Below are 23,050 nucleotides of genomic sequence, written 5' to 3' on the forward strand. Positions count from 1 at the left end.
AATGACCAGGGGGGGAGGGGGCTGGTGGGAGAGGGGTGGGGGGCGGTTTGGGGGGATGCCCTTGGATGTGGAAGGGGAGGTTGAGATGGAGGTGATGAGGGCCAAGAGGGAAACTGTCCTGCTGATGGAGGGAATGAAAGAGGAAGGGGGTGGGGGGGGGGCGGCGGCCATACCAGTACACCCCCAGCGTCACACTAGAGCTCTGAGGTTGTGGCTCCACTACAGTACGATACAGAGGACAGAGTGCAAGGAGGCCAAACCGCAGGTTTATTGGGGAACCCTTGTCGTACACAGCTGCGCGGTATGTGTGAAGCAGCGAGCTCGCCGGTCACGTCTTCTTCTCCTTCTCCTTCTTGGTGAGGTAGCTTCGGTAGTAGAAGTTGCTGAAGAGGACGATCAGGCTGAGGAGGTAGGCGCAGACGACGGCGTTCATGGCGTCGGGGAAGTCGCATTCGGCGATGAGGTTGTAGGTCGTGTGGACGGCGAGGATGACGAACTGCGTCTGCGAACGAGACAGGTCACCGCCACTGTCATCACACACTGCTCGCTCTATCTCTGTTTCAGACTTTTCACCTCCTGTATTGCACACATAAACACAAACACATGCATGCACGCTCACTCACACACACACGTGAACATTTAATTTCCTATGCCATATATGTCATTACCATGCACCACGGCGGATTCAGAATGCGCATGCATTCCCGCATGACTAAAACTAAAAAAAGGCCTCTGCAGGGTGCAATTAAATCACGTAGAGTAGACATCTTGAAGCCACTCCTCCTGGTAGCTCAGTGGTCATTGTGTGGGGCAATTGGACTTCAAGCTCAACCATGAGAGATGACTCGGTTTGGCACGGCTCGGCACGGCTCAGCTCGGCACGGAACAGCTCGGCTGACTCACCAGCTGCAGGCTGGTCAGGTAGCGCTTCCACCACAGGTATCTCTGCATGTGAGGTCCGAGGGCGGCCAGGCCGTAGTACAGGTACATCACCACGTGCACCAAGGAGTTGATCATCCCGATCAGGAAGGCTAGGGAGAACGCAAGCCACAGCGCGCAGAGCGTCGCAAAGTCAATTCACTTCACCCCGTCCCCCCGCTCCGACCACACCCTTCACGGCGGAGAACAGGCGCGCTACAGAACAGGCGCTGAGGCTGCCTACCGAGCAGCATGACGGCAGGCCTCCCCCTGGGATCTGAATGGGGCCTTAATATAATAGGCGCGCGTGATGCATGCCACCGTGGGCCCGGCATTATTGAAATGTCAGACGCATTAAAACGGAGACGTTTGCAATTCAAATCCGCCCCGCATTTTTTTCTCCCCCCTCCTCTGCAGTACATACAAAAAATAAAATTAAATAAAATACATTTCAACTGTGAGGAAAATTTGAGACTAACTTCAGGATAACAAAAGGGACAAATTAAAAATTCCTGAAACTGCCATTACTCGTGATATTTCAAGCTGTTTGGCTGCCCTGACCCTTACTAACGATGCAATTTCAATTACATCTCTACAGAGCCACTTCCTCGTGAATTTTAATTAATTTCTGGCATCTTCAAGCAGATACTGCTCTACGCCATTATTTAAACCATAAAAACACAACATTTACAAGATTCTGATAGTCCTGCCATCTTATAATTCAGCTCCCATGTGTGTATCTATAAAATTTCAATTTTTATCCGCAGATTTTGCCATTAAACTCTTGGTGTTTTTGTAATTACGTCCTTCTTTTGGCATTTGAGAAGTGGGATTTCCATTATGGAAACAGTCCTCAGATGGACAGCTGTAAAATCAGTACCCTTATTTACTTTCAGTAAAGTTTTGTTTCATTTTCTGGACCCAGTGTTGCATTAGCCTTTCGCACAGAATAATTTCAAAGCCATAACTGGATCTGCAGGCCCATAATAACATAACAACATAACAGCAGGCTTCATGCAGGTGTTAATTCTACCTGCAAGGACAACTGAGATATTACATTGCTTATCCATTTGACTACTGTCCCTTGGGGATTTGAACACCACTCCCCCACCCCCACCCACCCGCCTATCCCCAAAATCTTATAACTCAGTGCACACTGTGGGGAGGGCAGTGAGGGTCACCTAAGAGGCCCCTGCGTTCTCTACCTCTCTGTGCACCACTTTGCTTCCACACTCCCCTGCCCCTGAGCGAAACAGCGACAGCATCCAGCTTCGAGAACCTCACGTCACCGCTGCCTTCACACAGAAATTACAGAGCGACGGGCGAAAAAAAAGAAAATAAAGGCTCACCGCATGAAGCTGTTCTTTAATACCGGGGCTCCATTCGAAGCAGGAAACGCTCCGTTCACATCGCGGAGGTTAAAATAACTGACGGCGAAAATCACCAAAATCTCCGACGCATTAAATAAGCAGCAAAGTGCTTCACTTCGTTATTTAGCAGTGACACATCCACAGCTTGCACGACCCACGCGTGGAAATGTAACCCGGAAAACTTTAGGTTACAGGACCAGCTCTTTAGCCTTAGCGCCATACTTCCAGGGCTATTAAGGCAAAGGGCATTCCAGGGGATACTGTGTGGTACACTGTCCAGTGTTAATTTAACTCTACCAGAGTACATACGAGTCCAACAGGGACCATGTGCACTAAGTAAGAGTTGATTGAAGACGGAACGTTTTAACGTTTACTCTGGGGCTGGGGAGGTGGTCCTCCAGTGCCCAGTGCGCTGCTGAAAGGAACCCAAAAACTCACACTGCCCCCCGGCCACGTATTTGACCCCCGCCCACCAGTTGAAGATCATGGTGCCGTGGTGGTACACATGCAGGAAGGTCAGCTGGCTGTTCTTCTTCCTCAGGATGAAGAATATCTAGATAAAGGAGGAGGGGAGGTTGGGGGATGAGTGCACTGGCGTCTCAATTTTTTAGTTTTGTGTAACACCGGTCTGTATAATCCAAATGCCAACCGCCTTACCGTGTCACTGAGCTCAATGACTTTGGAGAAGAAAAACCACCAGCACACTTTTGCCATCTACAGAGGGAAGAAAAACATTATTTCTTCAGCTGGTTCCTGGTAAAAAAAAAAAAGGTTCTTAAAATTCTGCTTCATCCATCAAGAGTACATTAAAGTCCAATTTTTAACTATGTCTTCAATTTTCATATTATGCGAAGGACACTTTTGCAGGTGAACACTATCATCTTTTCCTTTTCTTCAGTAAAATATGTGCATTTTATGTCTCCAGATGCACTACTGCTAGATCTATAACTGACACAATATATTATTATTACTAATAAAACAAAAATAATGTGTATTGGTAGAAAAATCTCCAGAAACACAATGAAAAACAGTGTTTACACTATGCCAAACAATGTAATGCAATATACCAACGGCACACCACATTATAACAGTAATCATAATTTGTCTAATAGGGATTTGTGCATAGTGTTTAAATGAACACATAGAGCTCACATCTGAGAGCCCAGATAATCATCACAAGCCCTTCAAAAAAGTGGTCACAACTATGATCTGATGTAGGTACTAGCGCTAGATCACACAGGCACCTTCGTGCCAAGCCCGGGTAACCCAGGACGACACGGTACCCTCTCCCGAAACGAGGTTTACCCTTATTGCCAGCGGGCTGCTGCTGTAATCCACCGGCTGACACAGTAAGCTGTAGCGCGCCGACCAGGAGGACAGCAGGAACTGCGGGGCCAAAGAGAGAGCAATACATCAAAGGACATCGACCCGCTTCTAACCCGGGCAAAGAGATCCTCAAACGCTGATTTGATCTGAACGCCGCAGCAGGCCTCGTTCAGATTAAGTTATTATACATTATTTATTTCCCCGAGAACAAAAATAGCCAGGCCAATAGACCGTATTCTATATTAACCATTCGTACGGCTGGGTATTAACGGAACATCGCTCCAGGCAACGAGAGCACTGTGCCACATTTGATTTTGAATCCGCAAAAAAAAGGCACGACTGCGGAAGGCTGACCTCTAACGCCGTACTTTACCTCATGAAACATGTACGCCGACCAGCAGACCATGGTGAAGTTGTAGACGATGAGCACGGCCTTCAGGTCCACCGGCTCCCTGTGCTTCATGAACTTGGGCCCGGCCCACAAGACGAAGAGATAGCAGAGGAAGACGATGGTGACCGGCACGGGAGAGTAGACCAGCAGCCACGGGTCCGTTCTCTTGTCTAAGGGTCACACGGTCAGATGTGCACGGTTCTTTCATCCATATCGGCACTCGATACTGCCTGATTTTAGCGTATATACAAACTTTATGAAATAAACATCGTCTGGTTCAGATATCCGGAGTAACACTGCAACCATTAGAATGATCAAATTATTCATATCATAAACAGCTACATATCTTCTATTCATTCACAACAACTGAGACATGCTTCCATGTACCAGGGCCTTGGATAAAGAATAAAGGAAGTTCTCAGCCACAGGGCGGCCATTTTGAAGAGCCTTGAGATGAAATAATTCTATGAACAACTGTCATAGAATTCTCCCCATAACACTGAACACATTACACCATGAGCAGATACCTCCGTTCTCCAAAATCCATTTGTAGAAGCCTTGGATCTTCTGCCAAGCTGGATCCATCAATACTGCTGCAGAAAGAACAGGTGCTCGTTCATTAATGTTGCTAACATTCAACAATAAATAAATAAAGGAAAAAAAAAAAAAATTCCCAACTTGGACAACAGTGTAGCCAATTGAGGTATACTTAAATATTTTTGAGAGTAGCTTTATGTGGGGAAGTTTCTCGTAATATATGCTGCATTTCTGGTAATACTGAAACATCCTTTATATATATTTTTTTTTTAAGTAGCCTACATAAAGCAGTTATTCGAACAACATAGAGTTTTTAATCACTCGATCACAAGGGTGTGCTGTTACAATATATCTTAAATAGCGTCATGTAACTGAAGTTCTTCAACTTCTCGAATGCACGCCAAAGTCACTTAAACATGCAAAACCTGTTTTCTCGCCCTCTCGTGACGACTATTTCCGCCTTCTCCCCCAATCTCTTCCTATTTTCAATTATTTTATTCCGCAATAGCTGGCGCGCGACACTGGACTCAAGGCCAAAGTACAAAATTCAGTTGAAAACAGCTACAAACGCAGTTTCAATCTCAAGTGAATCAGTAAAAACAAAATTATTACATTACATTACATTACATTACATTACATTACAAGCATTTAGCAGACGCTCTTATCCAGAGCGACGTACAACAAGTGCATTCGTTCATTATTATTATTATTATTATTATTATTATTATTATTATTATTATTATTAATAATAATAATAATAATAATAATAATAATAAACATTTAAAACATTAATTTTGTTTGCTAGACCCAGTTCAATATTGCTAATATTGAATCATAATATGAAGCTACAAAATCAAAAAAGTATGTTTAAGTCACTTTTCACATAGACCATATCACACTCTTGCTGGAGGAAGCGTACCTTAGGCTGGTGAGCATTCTGTGGTTTTTATAATGGTATTACGTAGTTCCTCTACTGGACATTTCATATAGTTACTTATTATAGTACAGTGATAACCAACGCTGATCCTGGAGATCTACCGTTCTGTACATTTTCACTCCAACATTAACACCTCAGTCAACAGCTAAAGATCTGCATTGAGCAGCTAATTAGTGTAGTCAGGAGCGCCAAATAGTTTTGAAATTAAAACCTACAGAATGGTAGATCACAAGAAACAGGGTTGGTTATCGCTGTTATAGTATTTGTAATCACTGATGATAATTCTGCAAATACAATTCAAGCTATTTAAAACAGACAGTGTATGAACTACATACACTATTTTCTTATGACCATTCTTTAAAGTAATGCATATGTAACGGGCATTAACAATACAAGAAAAGCAAATACACTGTAATCCACTTTCGTGCTATGCCATCGCCAAACCACTGAAGCTAAGCTACACCACTCGTGCTGCCACACGTCTCCTACTAATGTAACACCACCGCCATCTAATGATCGGATGCGCGGCTCTTCTATAACAAAGAGCGCTTTGTATGAATGTATTATATACATGTTTTACTCGTGCCAGGAAATCGTGGAAATAACAGCATACCGTCTGAGCAAGACAAGCCATTTGGTCAAGTTAAGGAGTTTACTTGCTGCAATCGTATTAAGCCAATCCCTTATACAACCACAAAAGCGATTTACAGACCAGTACTGTCATTCGGATAAATTAAATTTGTCAAAATTTGTGTTTGAAAACGCAAATTCAGTTTATTCTAACACTGCTTCCAAAATTAATCTGGCTATTAGCATTCTTGTATATCCTGCTGGCTATATTTTCTCGTTTTCCTCTCGACTTTGTCCGCACCAAAATGCTGTATTGGCTGGTAGCCAAGTTACAAAGTAACAAAAACGATTTCCAAACGTCATGTTATTAAAACTCGAAAAGAAAAATTAAAATTAAAAAATAAAAGAAGTTACACTTACTTGTGCAAGCAGGGCGGGTCAAGCTTGCAGTGATATAAATTCAGCTCCAGAGCAGAAGCTGTCATGTGGTTCATTCAAGTTGACGGGTGGAAACGCCGGTGCAACCAAGCTCGTGCGCGACTAACGACGTGACAGTGATCTTGGCAGATGTAGGCTAGTTTATCACCGCGCCTAACAACAAGAAGCTTAAGAGCTTGCCTTCGCTAGTGTATTTGGCGTGTGTGTTTTTCTCATGGGAATGAAGTCATTGAGCAAGCTGACTATAAACAAAGATAGGGTGATACAAATCTTAGTGGGAGCCACGACTGCTGTGAATAGCAAGCATATTAGACACTTCCATCCCACTCGGTATACGTTTATTGTTCCTGTGGTTCACGAAAATCGGGGTTACCAGGGCATGACATTGTTCTTCAGTAGCATATTAATGAACGACACTGATATTAAATAAAACCTCTTTACAAGACAATATATCATCATTTTATTGTATTGACATCATGACAAGGACGTAGGGTACCATTTGCAAAGGTATTTGCTGAGAAATGTTCCAAAACAAGTGACCATTTTACTGAAAGCAATGTCAAACTTGAACCACAAACATTTATAAGATAAGATATAAGATATATATTTAGACAGTATATAATCAAATACATTTCCAATTCACTTTTCACAACTGTGCGCTTGGTCTATCCCATTAAATGAGACTCTATGTCCTGCACAGCATCCTTCTGCAGCCCCAGCATAGTGGTTTAAACTGCAGATTTCATTAAGTGCAACGGAATGAGACCATTCACATGAAAATAAACCAAACACGCAAAGTTGCAGTAAAGTGCTCATTTAACGAGCGCGAATGAGACTAGACACTGAGAATAACCTGCATTCATGCACAGAAAATGATCACAAGTGATTCACTGATGAATTCCCAACTAATGTATCCCAAATTCCAGTCCATCAAAGTTTTAGGTTTAGAGCAACGACATAAAAAGTCACAATTGTGTTAAAACTAATGTTGAACAAAGACAGCATTACACACACACACACATACACACACACACACACACACAGATGGTTAACATCTACCTGAGTCTTGAAAAAATCCTTGATGTCATTGTCTGGTTTTACACGTACAAGCAAGAGATGTGTATCAACACGTAGCATCCATCAATAATGCAAACTAAAAGGAAGACTAACAATGCTGATGTAAGCAGAGGAGCAGCCCGGTAACACGAGAAAGAGCGCAGCCTCAGAACACGTGAGCACACAAGAATGTTTCCTGACAAGAACTGGCTGCTCAACCTGTCTTCGTCTTCGGAACGCTCACAGAATTACACACTGCTTCAGGGTGCTGGAGAGGTTCCCCCGGTCCTGTTTGACGGGACGTCTGGGTGCCGAAGGGGGACAGATAGAGCACCCAAACAAAGCACCGCCGTGGGGTTTCTCCGCTTTTAGTGACCGCTGTGGTCATGGTGATGATCGCCATGGTTGTGATCGCCGTGGTTATGCTGGGGGCTCCCATGGTCCACGTGGTGCATGTGGCCACTGTGGTGACCGTGGTGGTGATGTTGGGTGCTGGACTGATGGGTGTTATGCATGTGTTGGGTGTGTATGGTGCCCCCCTCTGGCTGGGGCATCTCGTCTGGCCCCCCTGTTGCCCCGTCGATGGGGCTGGAGTCCGTCTTGTTGCCATTTGAAGCCACGAGCCCAGTGTCATTGTACTGGGTGTTGTTCCATTGCGCAGAGAGCATGGAGTTAGAGTCCACCTGCAACAATGGTGAAAGTGACAAATCCACCTGCGGCTCAAATGCACAGGCACCCTCTCTCAAACCCCGTCTGTTTTTATGTGATGTTACAGTTCAACGACAACCTGAGTCTACCGTGATGCAATGAAAATGAACTGGAACGGAAAAGCAGAAACACGGCAAGAAGCGTAATACTATAGTGACACAATAAACAATAATGTGTGGTTGACACAAAATGGCTGCTGTGAATCGCACAGGTGGGTGCTATACACATAATTAGTGTCTGAGGGGAGCTACCCCCATTCACTGTGAAGTGCTATCAGATTAGCAATAACACTGACATAAACAAAATGCGTTATTATTACTATTATTATTATTATTAGTAGTAGTAGTAGTAGTAGCATAGTGATATTAGTAGTAGCAGTAGCAGTAGCAGTATTAGTATAGTAATATTATTATTATTAGTAGTAGTACCAGTAGTAGTAGTGGTATAGTGATATTAGCAGTAGTAGTACCAATGCCTCATATTTTCAAAAAAAACTGCAAAGGAGAAACAAAATGGCGTGCCCAGTCTGCACTTACTGAACAGTTTCCACAGATGTCCTTGTTGTAGGTGGCCCTTATAGCCGCCTCAATAAAGGGGTAATGGAGGAAGCTGTACGGCAGGACAATGTGGTAGGTCAGACGCCCACATCTGCGGGGGGAGGGTAGCAGAGATCCGCACATTACGAAATGAACTTTGACAGTCTGACTTCCCCGCTGTCACTTAATAAATAAAACCCGATTAGGGCTTGAAATTCGACGTGATTGCTTTAGTTCTCCAGAACACTTAGTTAATATTTAATTTATAAACTCAGGGAAGCACTGTTTGGACATACCAAGCACGTAAAAAAAGTTAATGAGTTGTCAAATGAGTGTGGACAATTAACATACCAAAATGCCTATTGACCCTGATGGGGATTTTGTGCTCTGAGAGTTCAGTCAAATCACAAAATGGTCACTCTAAAAACTGGACCTTCTTCTGATTTGGTGTTTGGGGTTACTTGACCCCAAAGATTCCAAGGACTAGTTCATAAAAGTGCGTGCAACGTGATTCTTTCCCAGTATTCTTCTCCAAGAGCCATCCCAGATGGCATTTTATCAGTCAGCCAAACTCAGAATCAGTGTGAAAACCCAAGGATTTCACTTTTTGAAAAGGATGGTTCCACTCTGTCTAGCATGCACACGACATGAATTTATCAAAATTGCCATTATGAACTTCATAACTGCTGACATTGTTCTGGTGCCACAGAAGATGAGCTCTAAGGAATATTAGATTATATTAAACAGCTTTAAAAAAATTTTTTTTAAACTCTGACTTTGCGCATGTAAACCTGTAGAGAGGGAAGTATTACTATTCTATTTGCCCTCACGAAGGAATTACACTGTTTTCCATCCAGTGTGAACACGGGTTTCAGCAGTGGCCAGCATTGGGCGAGTCCCCTACCTGTCGTACACCAGAAAGTCGTCCTTGTCTGCCCGCAGGGCTGCCCAGACGTCGTCCTGCAGAGGGGACTGCTGGTACACAGGGATGCCCTTCGCCACCCTCCTCTTCAGCTCCCAGAACATGGCCCTGGAGTCGGCCTCCAGCTCGTTGACAACGAGGAAGGCCACGTCCTTCAGCCCGCTCCGGTCAAGCTTGTCACGCAGGCCTCCCAAACTGCACATGGACCACAATGCATCAGCGGAGCAAGAGCACGAGCAAGAGCAAGGAGGAGAAGGACTGGGCTGACCGAAAGGCTCAGCGCTATCGGCGAGTGGTTAACTCTAGACATGGACAATACTGCCATCTAGTGGTAGAATGTGAATCGCACGTCAAAAATAAATGACTCGAGGTAAAAACACCTGGAAAATCTGTGCCTCCTGTATTAAGGTTTTCATTGCGCAAATAATTTAGATGCATATAAAATTGGTAGCTGGAGCGTATTTGTTAGTATTTAAAAAAAATAAAGTTCAAATATATATTTCTGCTGCCAAAATACTGTCAAATGGTATTGCATCAAAGCTAAACCAAAACAAATTCATGCTTATCAGTACAATTCTAGCTTCACTTTTAGCTTCTACATTTTGTGTGACCATGTGTTTGAGCATGTCAACCAACAAACGTGTCTGTGTGCAAAATGCTAACAGGACTAGGAACTGGTCCTTTTGCACTGACATAACACCTTCCCTCAGAAAGCAATTTCGATATACTTCAAATCTACATTCGCCTGATTATGTAATCTGCCCACCCTCCGATGGAAACGTGAATTTTATCTTTTTCACGAAATTGCTTCAATTAAAGGTATGAGGTAAATCAGGATAATGGTTTATTCCGGCAGCTCCAGATCCATGAAAGCCAGGGGGATAACGTGTCAAGCAGGCCTGAAGCTGTAGAGGAGAAAGCGCTTCGCACCACAAATAGAACAGTTCACAATATCTCATTTCCAAAGGAAATGAGCTCATCATTAAATGGGGAATATGGAGAGGCATCTGTGTGATTACTCTACCTGCCCAATAGGTAACCTGGCTAATGCTTCGGCACAGAAATCATTTCCCCATTCATACCGCGCTGAATTGTGTTAAAGCCTCAAATGCAGCACTTCTGATGTGAAAATTGCCTCATCCGCCGTGAAATCGGCCCCTATCGTGCTACCGCGCACGTACATGCGCCGACGCGTACACACAATCGCCCGCACGCGCGCGCGCGCACACACACACAATATCGCAGTTGCGCTAAAACCTAAGATTTAGCATTTCCGATGTGAAAATGGCCTCATCCCCCATAAAACCAGCCCTTGCTATGCTACCACGCATGTGCAAACACGTACATACACAGACAACCAGACAGACACGCACACATACACACATGCACACTCACATACACAAACATTCAAACACACACACATACACACATGCACTCACATGCACACACACGCACACACATACACACACACACATGCGCACACACACACGAACACGCACAGACATACACACACACGCACACACACACACAAGCACACACACACACAAACACGCACACATACACACACACACACACATGCGCATGCGCACACACACACACACATGAACACGCACAGACATACACACACACACATGCACACACACACACAAGCACACACACACACAGCACACGCACACACACACACACACACACACATACACACTCTCACAAACACATACACACACACGCACACACACAAACACACACATACACACTCTCACAAGCACACACACACACACACGCACACGCACATACACACACACACACACATACACACTCTCACAGACACACATACACACACACGCACACACACACACACACACTCTCACAGACACACAGACACACACATTCACGCACACACACACACACACACTCTCACAGACTCACAGACACACACACACGCACGCGCACTCACCGGGAGGCCTGCGTGAGACAGAAGTGTCAGCTGGCTTTCAGCAGGGCCACCACCGCCACCTTCCCCAGCAGCGCCTCCATGGGAGCCTCCTCGCCGATCGTCCAGCGGGGCGCGGGCTTGCATATGTTGGAGCGGTCTCTCTCCCCCTCCACGAAAATGGACCCCGCCAACAGCAGCCCGGGCAGAGCTGACAGGCACAGGGCCCCAAAGCTCCAGAGCTGCATGGTGCTAGCCCTGCGCAGGGAGAGAGCGCAGGGAGGCTCAGGGTCAGGTCAGCTCCTTTACTGTACGCGCCTCTCTCCGCTTACAGCTAAGACCCTGCGCCAGCCTGCTCCACGTGCATTTTGTCGGCATCTTTCTGAAGGAATAAGCTCAATCCTTTCAGCTGCTATCGTCACATTGGGAGCTCATACAAGGGAACGGTGCAGAATTACAGCTGACTGCAAACTGTGTCAAGAGAATAATAGTCCAAAGGAAAAACCACAGCTCTTGTAAGAGATCATTCATATTTGCTTTTTTCCCCACAATATTGTTGTTTGTTTAAACCTTTAAAATTTATAAAATTTTAAGATTAAGAAATGTGCACATATTTAAAAACACAAGAATGCTGCTGAAACTTACCCACTGTTATCTGTTATTCTTTTTTGTCTTCTCAGTCCTCTTTGGAACTAAGAAACACTCATTACTCTGGTGTTTTTAAAGGCTCTCACGCCCAGCTGGTCCACCTCCTCAAACAAAGGAGGAACCAATCAGAGGAAGGCCAGGGGGAGGGACGACCAAAACATTCCAACACTCCAGGAGTGTGACTTCTGTGGGAGTAACTCCTCAGAGTGCACATATGTAAGTACCTCCATGGTGACTTGTGGCTTGCAATTAAAATGCATGCCAAAGGTTGAAGAAGTAGCCCTGTGGAGTAAGAAATAACGGTTCTTCTTAAATTAAAAAATAAAATAAAATAAATCATGCTTAAAGTTTAGGCTGGGCACAAACTGAACGGTAGCCAAAATTGTCCGCAAATCCTTTCTCCCTGTCCAGCCTGATTTGGCTCTGGCATTGTCCCCACTGTGACTGGGGATAAAGCAGAATAAAGACAGCATTGAAATGACTGTGATGAACAGCGACAGAGACCATCACAATTCACACGACCTCATCCCCGGGGCCCAGTCACGAGTATAACAAGGAAACAAAACACCGTTTCCTAATAGCGATCCGAATGCAAGAGACGGGCACATCGCACTTCACTGCATATAATAGACTGATAAAATGGGGGGGGGGGGGGGGGTTGGTATATTTTCGTTTTTTTTAAGTTTTTTTTTAGAAAGGTTTACCTTTGATCGATACTGCTGGGCTTCAAGGCCTCTGCGTGCTTTCAGATTTCACAATGTGCCAAAGGCAAAATACTCACAGTACGAAAAACTGCGGTGCCATATAACACCCCCACAAAAAAATGTAGTGGCAAGGGGAAAACAACACGCAAACATAGGAATTCAGATTTACACACACACACACACACACAGAGGAGATGAATCAAATTTAGCAATTCCACGTTTACTTTCTCATTGTTTTTGTTTTTGCTGCGCTCGAGTAGACGACCTGAGATCATTTCAGTAATCGAGACGTCGGACCTTTCCCCACCTCGCTCACAAACCGTGGGTAACAAGCAAAGACCCACTTTAGCCCATATTCTTTCCCTCACCATGACGATGAATAGTCCGAGCTGCTTCCAGCCTTCACTCTCTCACGACTGAAAGGCAGCTTTTGAGATGATAATGCCAAGCCCCGTTTCACAATTAGTTTCTACTTTGTTGAAATATGACCGTGGACGAGCGAGGGAACATCTGTAACGCTGGTAGAGAAGAACGCCATTCTGCTGTCTCGCTATTTCTCTTTGACAACAAGCAGAAGACACAATAGAAGCATTTGACAAAGAATGGATGCTGTTCCACACTTTATTAGACATAGAGTGATGACGTGAGGTTAGAATTTTAAAGTAAAACTGGGAAGAAAAGTAGTCAATGCAATTATGTACCTATGACTGCGTATGATTACAATTATACATGATTTGTGTGTACAGCCTAAGTGGTTAGACCTTGACGCAAAATGGTGAAAACAGACTGGTGAATTTATATTCTCTGTGTGACTGATTGTGTGTGACAGAACAGACTGTCTCTCAGGCTCACTCACGCTCCCAGTTCTGGGGGCCATTTGTCAGTGTTTTTTTAAGCCTGGACATTTGGGCCACATGTTATCTGGCCTTGTTTGAAGGGGGGGGGAGGGGTGGGGGGGGGGGGGCTGAAAACAAACAGCTCAGCCAAGCAGACCTCACAAACAACAGGCCCATTGGCTGTCAGGATCACCGTTGTTTTCTTTTTAAACAGTATTTCCAGTACAGTTCATCTAAGCTTTTCTCCCAGGCTAACTGCACACGAGCAGTTTTATAAAACAGACCAGGCGAGCAGGGTGTGCAGTAATAAGAAGCTCAGGTGAAACATCCTCCCACTGCAGGCAGTCACTCTGCATTGGCTCCATCAGAGGAAGGTTTATTTCCTCTAGGTGTGTCATGTGACACTTTGAGGCTGAGCAGACACTGTACTTCTTTCCCTTTTTAGGCAGGCAGACACAGTCACTATCCAGAGAGACTTTCACATCATACGTTCTTTTCTACATATAGTCCACGTATACTGCTGGGTATTAACTCTAGGTTAAGGACTTAGCTCAAGGGTTACAACTGTGGTTCCCCACCAGGGAATCAAACCCGCAATCCTGGATGTGTAAGTCCAATTCCCTAACATTTTTGACATTTTTTTTTTTTTTTTGGAAGTAAGACTTAGGACTTAGGAAGCTTGTAGTTCACAACAGCAGTATCATCGGGAATCAAACCCAGGCTCTTATAGTTACAAGACTGGTTCCTTGCCATTCATGCTGCTCTGCCACGTCCTTTCCGAGCCGAGCCTGTCTTTGTATGTCTTTAGAACAGGTTCCAGCAGCAGGGCTTCTTTCAGGGCTTTTGTTCATCCTGAGCTTCCTGTTTGAAAAGGATAAAGTGAATTAGCGGAGAAAGGGCTGTTCACTCCAGCGCTCGTTCCACTGCCCGATTTGACCTCCCGAGCCTCCGGTTTCCATTTCATTTCAGTCATCGGAGATTCTTCCGCCGTTGCCTGTCCGAGGACACGTTTTAATGGCAGCGTGATTAAGTGAGATGATTTCTACCTCAGCAGATCACTCCAGCGTCAGTCAGAAAGACGGAGACTCAGTCAAGATAACAGCACTTAAAGATAAGGCAGACGGTTTTTAAAGAAAAACAGATACTCTGTATGACGGGAAGTGATCCACATCATACCATTGTGTCCCTCTCAGGCTTCCATAGAAAAACAGGGGCCCAGGCACATTGTGCCTGCATGTTCCTACCCTCGACCAAATGTTCACGCAAGCAGACCGCTCGACACCTGTGCGGACACACTCAATCTTGTTTTCGCTTCGCACCTCAGAGACCGACATGAACTGCATTTATTTGTTTATATTGTGCATTTTCCAGCAACAACAGCACAAAGAACTTTACAATGAATGCCTCTCATTCACCCATTCACACACACACACACACACACACACACACACACTCACACAACAACGGCGAGGCAGCCATGCAAAACGCAAACCAAGTTAGGTGTCTTGTTGGGAGCAAGGTTAGGTGTCTTGCACAAGGACACTTCAACACACCCAGAAGATCGGGGATTGAACCTTCCATTTGCCAGACGACCTCCAGAGCTGAAATTCCAGTTGGGATAACAACACTCAAAAGATAAAAAAAGATTGTTTTTAAAGAATGACATATCCTTTATATAGCAGGAGGGGATCCATATCATGCCTTTGTGTCTGTCTGAGAATTCCATAGCAACACTGTTTGGTTGATTGTAAAGTAGAGACTTGCCCATGAACCAGCAGCAGAGAGGGCCAGGCCTTGTTTACTAAGACAAAGTTTACTAAGACAAAAAAAAAAAAAACTGCTGGAACATTCAAGCAAATACAGAAGGTATGTATAAAGGTATTCAGCACAGCTGACTGGCCATGATTGGTTGAGAAATGACTGCAGAATACTTTGCAATGTAAACAGAATTCGAGCAAGATGCAGTAGTAGCCTATAACCTCTGTGTATTTGCCTCTCCCCTGCTGTCTGTAAATAAGGGGACAGATAAATTCTCTTCTGTTTGCGCCTGCTCATGTACACTGGAATTGCAAATGACCCGCTGCATAATGAGGGCGTCATTATTTATTCTGTTAATCAGTTGGCCTGAAAAACGGGACAGCAAGTGAATAAATGTGCCACTGAAGTCACCCCTCTGCAATCTATTATACGGATGGAAATGCTCAGGGAATGTGCGTGTGTGTGTGTATGTGTGTGTGTGTGTGTGTGTGTGTATGTGCGTGAGCGTTAGAGTGTGTGTGTGTGTGTGTGTGTGTTTGTGTGTGTATGTGCGTGCGTGTTTGTGTGTGTGTGTGTGTGTGTATGTATGTGCGTGCGTGTTAGAGTGTGTGTATGTGCGTGCATGTTAGAGTGTGTGTGTGTGTGTGTGTATGTATGTGCGTGAGCGTTAGAGTGTGTGTGTGTGTGTGTGTGTTTTTGTGTGTATGTGCGTGCGTGTTCGAGTGTGTGTGTGTGTGTGTGTGTGTGTGCATGCAGGGCCCCTCTTAAAGTCCAGTAGATTGTATTTAGGATGGGCCCAGCCATTCCACGTGATCTGTTGCATAACGAAGCACATCATTATTGAACCAGATAAGGCCTGTGTCCTTGAATGATGCGCACACATTTGCATTTACTTCCATCATTAAAGAACATGTTTGGTTTACCTCTGTAATGCTAACAATGTTATATTGTGACATTGATACTTTCAGATGAAAGCTGGAAAACATCATTCTTTTGATTCCCTTCCTCCCCTCCCCCCTTTTGAGCCTGAAGATATGAAAGAATGTTCTCATATAGACAGATGACTAATCTAAATACTTTCCACTGTCAGGTTCTGCAATGCATACAGCACATTTTGCTGTCTCCCTTTTACTAAGCAAATGGCATAGATTCCAGAGATACATATTTCAATTACAGGCAGGGTATTGGCTGCCGGGGGTTTTCAAGGGCCATTTTCATTGGCTGTTTTTAAAAACTTATTTTTATATCTCCATGCACATCTTATTTCAATCAGACCTTGTGCATGGAATATTGGTGCTTAGCTAAATGGCCAGTGCGCATCAGGTATTTATACCTGCACCAGAAGCAGCCTGCAGTCTGTATGTAGTGGCCTCCTGTGGACATAAAATGGTCAGGGGTCAGGGGTCAGGGGTCAGGGATCAGGGGGCTTCAACCTTTTTTCTTCCAGGAAGCCCCACACAGACTCAAAGGCATCCAGAGGACCCCAATCACAAGTTAAAATCATGGTTATATTTACAAAATGGTTTATATTATGTAATGTTTCCTACGATATATTGTCATTGCATAACAGGTCTGGCCAGGGACCCATTACAGTAACTTCAAGGACCCCCAGGGGTCCATAGCCGCCCTGTTTAAAAGGGTCTAAATATACAAAGAGGACCCAAAGTCTCTTCTAGCTGCTGTATGGCCCGTGTCATAGTTGGACCTCAGACTATGTTGATATCATAAAGTGTACAGAGGTCTGGTGGAACTGTAAATACGGTTCAAAGGGCTGCTTGTCTTCGACCCTCGTTTGCATAACCTCTTGGCCAGCTATCGACTGTGAAAGGTCAGGATGAAGGACAACAGGTCTGACCAGTGTAGGGGTGGAATAAACAGAAGCACTCTCCCACGCGGTTCTGTTTTCACAGTTTGTTCAAAGGAAAGGTTACTAAAAACGCATGTATTTCAGCTTCTCCTTATGATATATTGACGTAATGCAGAATACCCTTCAGCAACCTGCTCCAAAAATAAAAAAAAGCAATATTTTTTTATCAGCTAAAATGAGTAAAGGCTTTCCATGCTAGTTCCAGCTGAAGACATGCTTGAATCCATCACCTGACAGGCCAAATCCAATCAAAGGGAAAGCCATTGAAAGTTTATAAAATTCTCATTACAGGGATGCAGCATTGAGTAGTAGTGGGCAGCACCCATCACACAGCTGTTTGTCTGTCTGCAGCACATATAAACAGATCAAAGGCTCAACATGACAATAATGACAAGCAAGATGAGCCAATGCAATGGCACATAATTACACTCGGGAGACATTGGGGGCCATAATGAACACTGCCGTGCATGACCATTTAAATCATGTGCACAGAGGACAGTGATTTTAACATTGACTCTCTTTATTGTTAATGACCGACAGTAAAATGAGTTGATGGTTGGCAGGCTTTATTCGAACGCCTAGATATTTGGTAAAAGGGACAACCTATTTAAACCCACTTTCTCTTTTTGGTGCCTACATTACATGCCCACATGACACTAAAAAAGTCCAATTAAAATAGTTAGGAAAACCATAAAACACCAGATCTTTATACTGACCAAGCTGCTATAACAACGTCATGTCGAAACACTTTCTCGTTCGCATATATTAATACAGAGGCAATGATGTCAGGCAGGAGAGAAAGTTTTCATTCTGATCCACAAGGGAACAGTATCGCCGAATCCCTACTTAGATTGCGCCCTCCGCTTGTGGCCTAGGGCACGGAGCTTCATTTGTAATATCACACTGTCCTCTGTTGGAGAGCGAAAGCATTGCACTGCCAAACTCGGTTCCAGCTGAAATATTAATGGTGACGGCTCTGTACTTACCGCAGGTGCAGCAATATGTCACTTGCTGCACCAGGGCACTTTGGGGGTATTGGTTAATGCCTCTAGGCCTAATGCGGGCTGCCTGGGAGGCCATGTTCCCCCAGAAATGTATAAATCACAGTGAAAGCATTACCAAAGGGAAAATGGCATCTAATTGGATCAGTGTCTTATTACTGGACATTTTGGTAGCGGTGACTGAAGGACCAGTGCCTCCGGGCTTAGAAGCGAGGAACACCGCACCAAACGGTAATCTCGTTTCTGCCGTTCGCGTCGCTTCGGAAACAAAAAACAAGATCAACATCCGTGCTTAGCGCAGGGCTGCTAGACATTTGCGTCTGCGCTCGTCGTCACCCGGTCCAGCGCCATTGCTCCGAAGGCCTGAATCAACGCGTCCGGTCCCACTGCTCATCTGATCAACCAGGGGGTTGTGGGGAGAGCAGCTAGGGGATGGGTACGTGATGAATTCGTCTGATCATCTGTTGAATAATGCATTCTCTTTGATTCAGTGTATTCGGAATTACAGTATGCAGCTACTCATTGTGCTCGCTATCAATCTGACACCCCTCCCTTGGCCAAGGCGTGGGGGCGGAGGGATCACGCGCAGGGTTTAAATGATCTAGTTATCAATGCCAAAGCACTGTATTTTATTTAAAAAACTAAATCATCCTACTGGGACGACTGATTCATGTAGCCTGCTGGGGCTAAGAGCAGGCTCATTGACTGCGTGTATATTTCAGCACGGAGATGATTTATGTCTTCAACTGCTATTAGACCCACTTTATAAAGCCAGCGCTGCAAATTTGACAGATGTGATCCGTCACATTAAAATAAAAATACGGAGCATCCAAAATGCTGAGAAATTCAATTAATAACCTTTAGGAATGATAAAACGCGCTGAGTGAAACCCCCTCACACGTTCAGTTATACCGCCATAAGTTACCTCGGGCCTTCATCCGCAAGCCCGTGGGATTTTGCAGTAAACCCCTCACTTCTAATTTGAACTATATCCCTCTTGGCTTATGAGAAAATAGGGTATGATCCATTGTTTCAGATGCATTCAAGTCTCAATCCATTGTCTCAGGTTCCTTCTCAACATATCCCATTGGTGATTTTGAGGCTGGTCATAAACCTCATAAAAATGATCTCCTTCCTTGTTTAAGTCTAACCACATCACATCTGCCTTGGCCATTTAAGCTTGTGCCAGTTAAACCATAGATTTTAAGATGGGTTACAATGTTCAGTGAAACCAAAACTATATTCTAACGCAAATTTTATTTTTTAATAAATACAGAACCTTTGCTTTTTTCATGGCATGCTTTTGGTAAAGTATACATTCTCTAGAGTCTGCTGCAAATGAGACTGAATGAATAATTTCACACAAATGCTGTGCCAAGATTTCAGCCCGATAATGCAGATGAATATAAAAATAACCTATAGTTCTCTAAAGAAAAACACTGTGCAAGAACCCGCCCTTTACTTCTCCTTTGACCGACCATAGAGAATGAGACGTACTACTTTAGTGCATTTTTGTTTAGTCGGCAGGGTTGGCGTCGACTCCATTTCATTTCAGCCACTTCACGACGAAAATTGAAATTCAGTTAGCGCACTGAAAAATGCTCATAACATTCTATGGCCATTTTTCAATCCATGAATTGAATTTCAATTAATTGTTTTGAAATAAAACGCAATTGATGCCAACCCTACGAGCCGGTCGTCCGCATACAAGCAAGTCGGTGCTTGGCTACTGGTAGAAAAAATGGTTTTTAATGCTCTTATCCACTAATTGAAAGTGAATGTTGAACCACATGGGTCTCAGGTCTGAGAGCAGAGACCCTCCACAGACCATGTGGCCATACTATGGGGGTGCGAAGGATGACATTCTGTGGCCGATATACAGCTGACAGTTAAGTCTTGCATCATCTATGGACATGAATGTACAACGAAGAACTAGAAAGCAAACAAACTTTTTCCAACTTGTGATTCTTAACTAAGCCTTTATCCAGACCGGCTGATGCAAGATACGTGAATGTTCTCCCCAAAAACATTTAACTTTCCTTAAATAAAACAAAACAGGATAACAAAGTAAAGATTTGAGTACTAGCACTCACCAAGGACAACAGAATACTTTCCGTCATCCAAACAAATCTCACTCATAAATCCCTGAACAGGAATTATACACATTGGCAAACCACAAGCCAAACAATGCTGTCAGGCCAAGCCTGAACACTGTGGGTTTCTTGAATGTGATCACACCCGGTGAACATGCTTCAAGACTCTCTTCATGGTACATTTAGCACAGAGGACCTTTTATCCCCAAACATCATGTATGTGGTCAACACAAGCCAAAAAATAGCTGGTCAGTCTGAACACTTATACACGACATGAAGCTGGCTGAAAGTATGGAATGACAATGTCCTTTACGAAATCACCCCAATAAATCCCTCTTCGCTCGCCCCATTGTCCTCGGGACTGTCGTACGTGGCAATGACCCCCAGCCCGAGTTCGGCCAGCTCCTCCTGCATGGCGGAGGGCACCATGATTTTGGGTTTCAGGCGGTTGGACAAAGTTCTGTAAGAGGGGAGGGGGTAGCCCAGTTCGCGCAGGAACTCGTAGCCCTTCACGCCCACGGCGCACTGAATCCGCCGGGCCGTCACCACCGTGTCCTGGGACCAGACGGCCCGGCGGGAACGCTTGGCCAGGGTCAGCGCCCGGATCTGGTCCTCGTACAGAAACATCTGCAGGCCCTTCTCGATCTTGTTCAGCTTGTTCAGTTTCTTCTTCATCTCTTCTGCCTGTAGCAAAATACAATCCCACGTTAGAAAAAACACTGTGTCAGATGGGCTTGGAGCATACAATTATAGCGGTCGGTATGCCTCAGGACATACAGGGGAAGCTTGATGTCACTGGCAGCAGAAGGTAAAGCCTTTAGGCCAGGGCTGCCCAACCCTATTCCTGGAGATCAACCGTCTTGTAGGTTTTAACTCCAACCCTAACAAAGCACGCCTCGCTCAACAGCTAGAGAGCTCTTTGAGCTGATAATTAGTAGAATCAGGTGTGCCAAATTATGGTTGAAATGAAAGACTCCAGGATGGCAGGTCTGCAGGTGCAGGGTTGGGCAGCCCTGCTTTCGGAAGTTCACGCTGACCTCCTTCTGCAGTCTGGCTGTGTGCTGCTGCTGTTTCTCCAGCTGGGCCTTGTACTGCTGACACAGAGAGCACGGCCGCTCCTCCTCCAGCCTCAGACCAGCAGGGTCACCCCCCTCCAAGTCTCCTTTGGGCTGACGGCGAGCATATCCGTGATCCCCCAAGTTCTGCTCCTTCTCCACTGTGAAGACAGCATTCTATACTCAATGATCGTTCTACTTACTCAATGGCATTAATGGTTATTTTTAATACGTCTAGGATGTAATGCAGCTGGAACGCATCAACTGTCATTTTCATCCCAACAGAAAACGTCATGTTTACACATTCGTACAAATTGTTCAGCCTTTTGTCAGCAAATGATATGCTTGAGAAATAATGGCAAAGACAATAATTGTTCTGGGCAGTCAGTGTCCACACAGAAAGTTAATTCGCAGGTAACACTGCGAAAGGGTTACTGCCGGAGGAGGGATGTCTTACCCGGCTCAGATTTGAGAGGTAACACGATAACGGGGGTGATGGGAGAAGGGGGGTCGGGCACATTAAATAGAGTCGGGATCGCATTTGGTTTCAGCTTCCTTCCGCCTGCAGGGGACCTGGCGATCTCTTCGAACTGGCTCTCCTCAAAATGGTCCTGCGCACGAAGACATGTTCATGCACTGGTACTGCACAGTTAGCCATCTAACGTTAGCTAAAAGCTGATGCGCATTTTCAAATATACCATGGACTTCAAGTGTTAAAACAGCAATAATATTCACACTGCTAGAACTTTATTTTGCTTGTCAGCAGCTATCTAGCAACTTGTTGGTGATACAGTGCTGTTTCAAATTCCAAACTTGCCTGACACAGCCTGGAACATGGAGTTGGCACAAAATCACGTCGACAATTGATAACCCATTTTCTCATTCGCACCGGGTCTTTCGGGAAACGAAACAGCTGCTTTCCTATTGTTGTAGAATTTGAGCAATTTGGAGCGGAGCATCCTCCCATACTTTAGCTAAGCAGCTAGGTAGCCACCTAGCCACCCCGCAAGCTATGCTCTCGATTGTTAGCCAAGTAGCAGCTAGTTCAGTGACGGAAGCTAGCTAACTCGCTGGCTAACATTAGCTAAAACTTCAAGCTTGTTTTATAATAAGCTGTAATTGCGACTTTGGCCAAAACTGAAATTATAATGAAACTGTATATTTGTGCAGCCAATGTTTTAATAGTATATAATTTAAAATACTATTCAAACAAAAAGAAAATCGAATAGCAAAGCACTGCCACTCCGACTTTATTTTGAGCCAAAATGGCAACTTCGCCCCTCAACAACTAAATTTGCTCACGTCATTAAATGAGCAGTCCACGTAGGTGCCTTAATAAAATGTTTCGAAAAAACCGGGTCTGTCATTTTTATGAACAATTGCAGACATTAGAACGGACACGTCATTCAATGTAGCACATGATTTGTATTTTGTATTTATTCTGAGCCC

General features: G+C 44.6%; 3 protein-coding genes across 7 annotated transcripts; all 3 read right to left on the reverse strand.

Moving 5' to 3' along the window:
* Positions 1-244: 244 nt before the first annotated feature.
* elovl8a (ELOVL fatty acid elongase 8a) lies at positions 245-6,794 on the reverse strand. 5 transcript variants are annotated; one of them, XM_064341711.1, is made up of 8 exons: positions 6,470-6,794; positions 4,533-4,595; positions 3,988-4,175; positions 3,594-3,674; positions 2,946-3,002; positions 2,727-2,841; positions 904-1,031; positions 245-502 (listed from the first exon to the last, which is right to left on the reverse strand). In XM_064341711.1, the coding sequence occupies exons 2-8, from the start codon at positions 4,588-4,590 to the stop codon at positions 329-331; spliced, it is 801 nt and encodes a 266-aa protein (XP_064197781.1). In that variant the 5' UTR covers positions 4,591-4,595; positions 6,470-6,794; the 3' UTR covers positions 245-328. The 5 variants fall into 5 exon arrangements, with proteins under 5 accessions (XP_064197781.1, XP_064197778.1, XP_064197779.1 ...); XM_064341708.1 differs by having other exon boundaries at positions 4,533-4,598; XM_064341709.1 differs by having other exon boundaries at positions 6,466-6,794.
* A 129-nt stretch (positions 6,795-6,923) lies between these two features.
* selenop2 (selenoprotein P2) lies at positions 6,924-12,868 on the reverse strand. The gene is made up of 5 exons (XM_064341706.1): positions 12,285-12,868; positions 11,664-11,897; positions 9,692-9,904; positions 8,788-8,899; positions 6,924-8,226 (listed from the first exon to the last, which is right to left on the reverse strand). Exons 2-5 carry the CDS (start codon positions 11,885-11,887, stop codon positions 7,912-7,914), a joined length of 864 nt encoding a protein of 287 aa, XP_064197776.1. The 5' UTR covers positions 11,888-11,897; positions 12,285-12,868; the 3' UTR covers positions 6,924-7,911.
* A 6,827-nt stretch (positions 12,869-19,695) lies between these two features.
* On the reverse strand, positions 19,696-22,904 carry si:ch73-382f3.1 (uncharacterized protein LOC100151273 homolog). Its single transcript, XM_064341714.1, has 4 exons — positions 22,419-22,904; positions 22,059-22,212; positions 21,584-21,762; positions 19,696-21,230 (listed from the first exon to the last, which is right to left on the reverse strand). The coding sequence occupies exons 1-4, from the start codon at positions 22,566-22,568 to the stop codon at positions 20,856-20,858; spliced, it is 858 nt and encodes a 285-aa protein (XP_064197784.1). The 5' UTR covers positions 22,569-22,904; the 3' UTR covers positions 19,696-20,855.
* Positions 22,905-23,050: the final 146 nt, after the last annotated feature.

Source organism: Anguilla rostrata, chromosome 6, assembly GCF_018555375.3.
Source record: "Anguilla rostrata isolate EN2019 chromosome 6, ASM1855537v3, whole genome shotgun sequence".
In the NCBI taxonomy this organism is placed as follows: Eukaryota; Metazoa; Chordata; class Actinopteri; order Anguilliformes; family Anguillidae; genus Anguilla; species Anguilla rostrata.

What these genes read in the sequence shown, in the direction of transcription:
- si:ch73-382f3.1 (XM_064341714.1), bottom strand. Translation starts at nt 22,568, where the DNA reads ATGGGAGGATGCTCCGCTCCAAATTGCTCAAATTCTACAACAATAGGA. An exon ending in ACCTCTCAAATCTGAGCCGG is followed by an intron (nt 21,763 to 22,058) that starts GTAAGACATCCC and finishes CTGTCTTCACAG; the next exon opens with TGGAGAAGGAGCAGAACTTG. An exon ending in CAGCCAGACTGCAGAAGGAG is followed by an intron (nt 21,231 to 21,583) that starts GTCAGCGTGAAC and finishes ATTTTGCTACAG; the next exon opens with GCAGAAGAGATGAAGAAGAA.
- elovl8a (XM_064341711.1), bottom strand. Translation starts at nt 4,590, where the DNA reads ATGGATCCAGCTTGGCAGAAGATCCAAGGCTTCTACAAATGGATTTTG. An exon ending in ATGGATTTTGGAGAACGGAG is followed by an intron (nt 4,176 to 4,532) that starts GTATCTGCTCAT and finishes TGTGACCCTTAG; the next exon opens with ACAAGAGAACGGACCCGTGG. An exon ending in ACCTGACCAGCCTGCAGCTG is followed by an intron (nt 503 to 903) that starts GTGAGTCAGCCG and finishes TCTCGTTCGCAG; the next exon opens with ACGCAGTTCGTCATCCTCGC.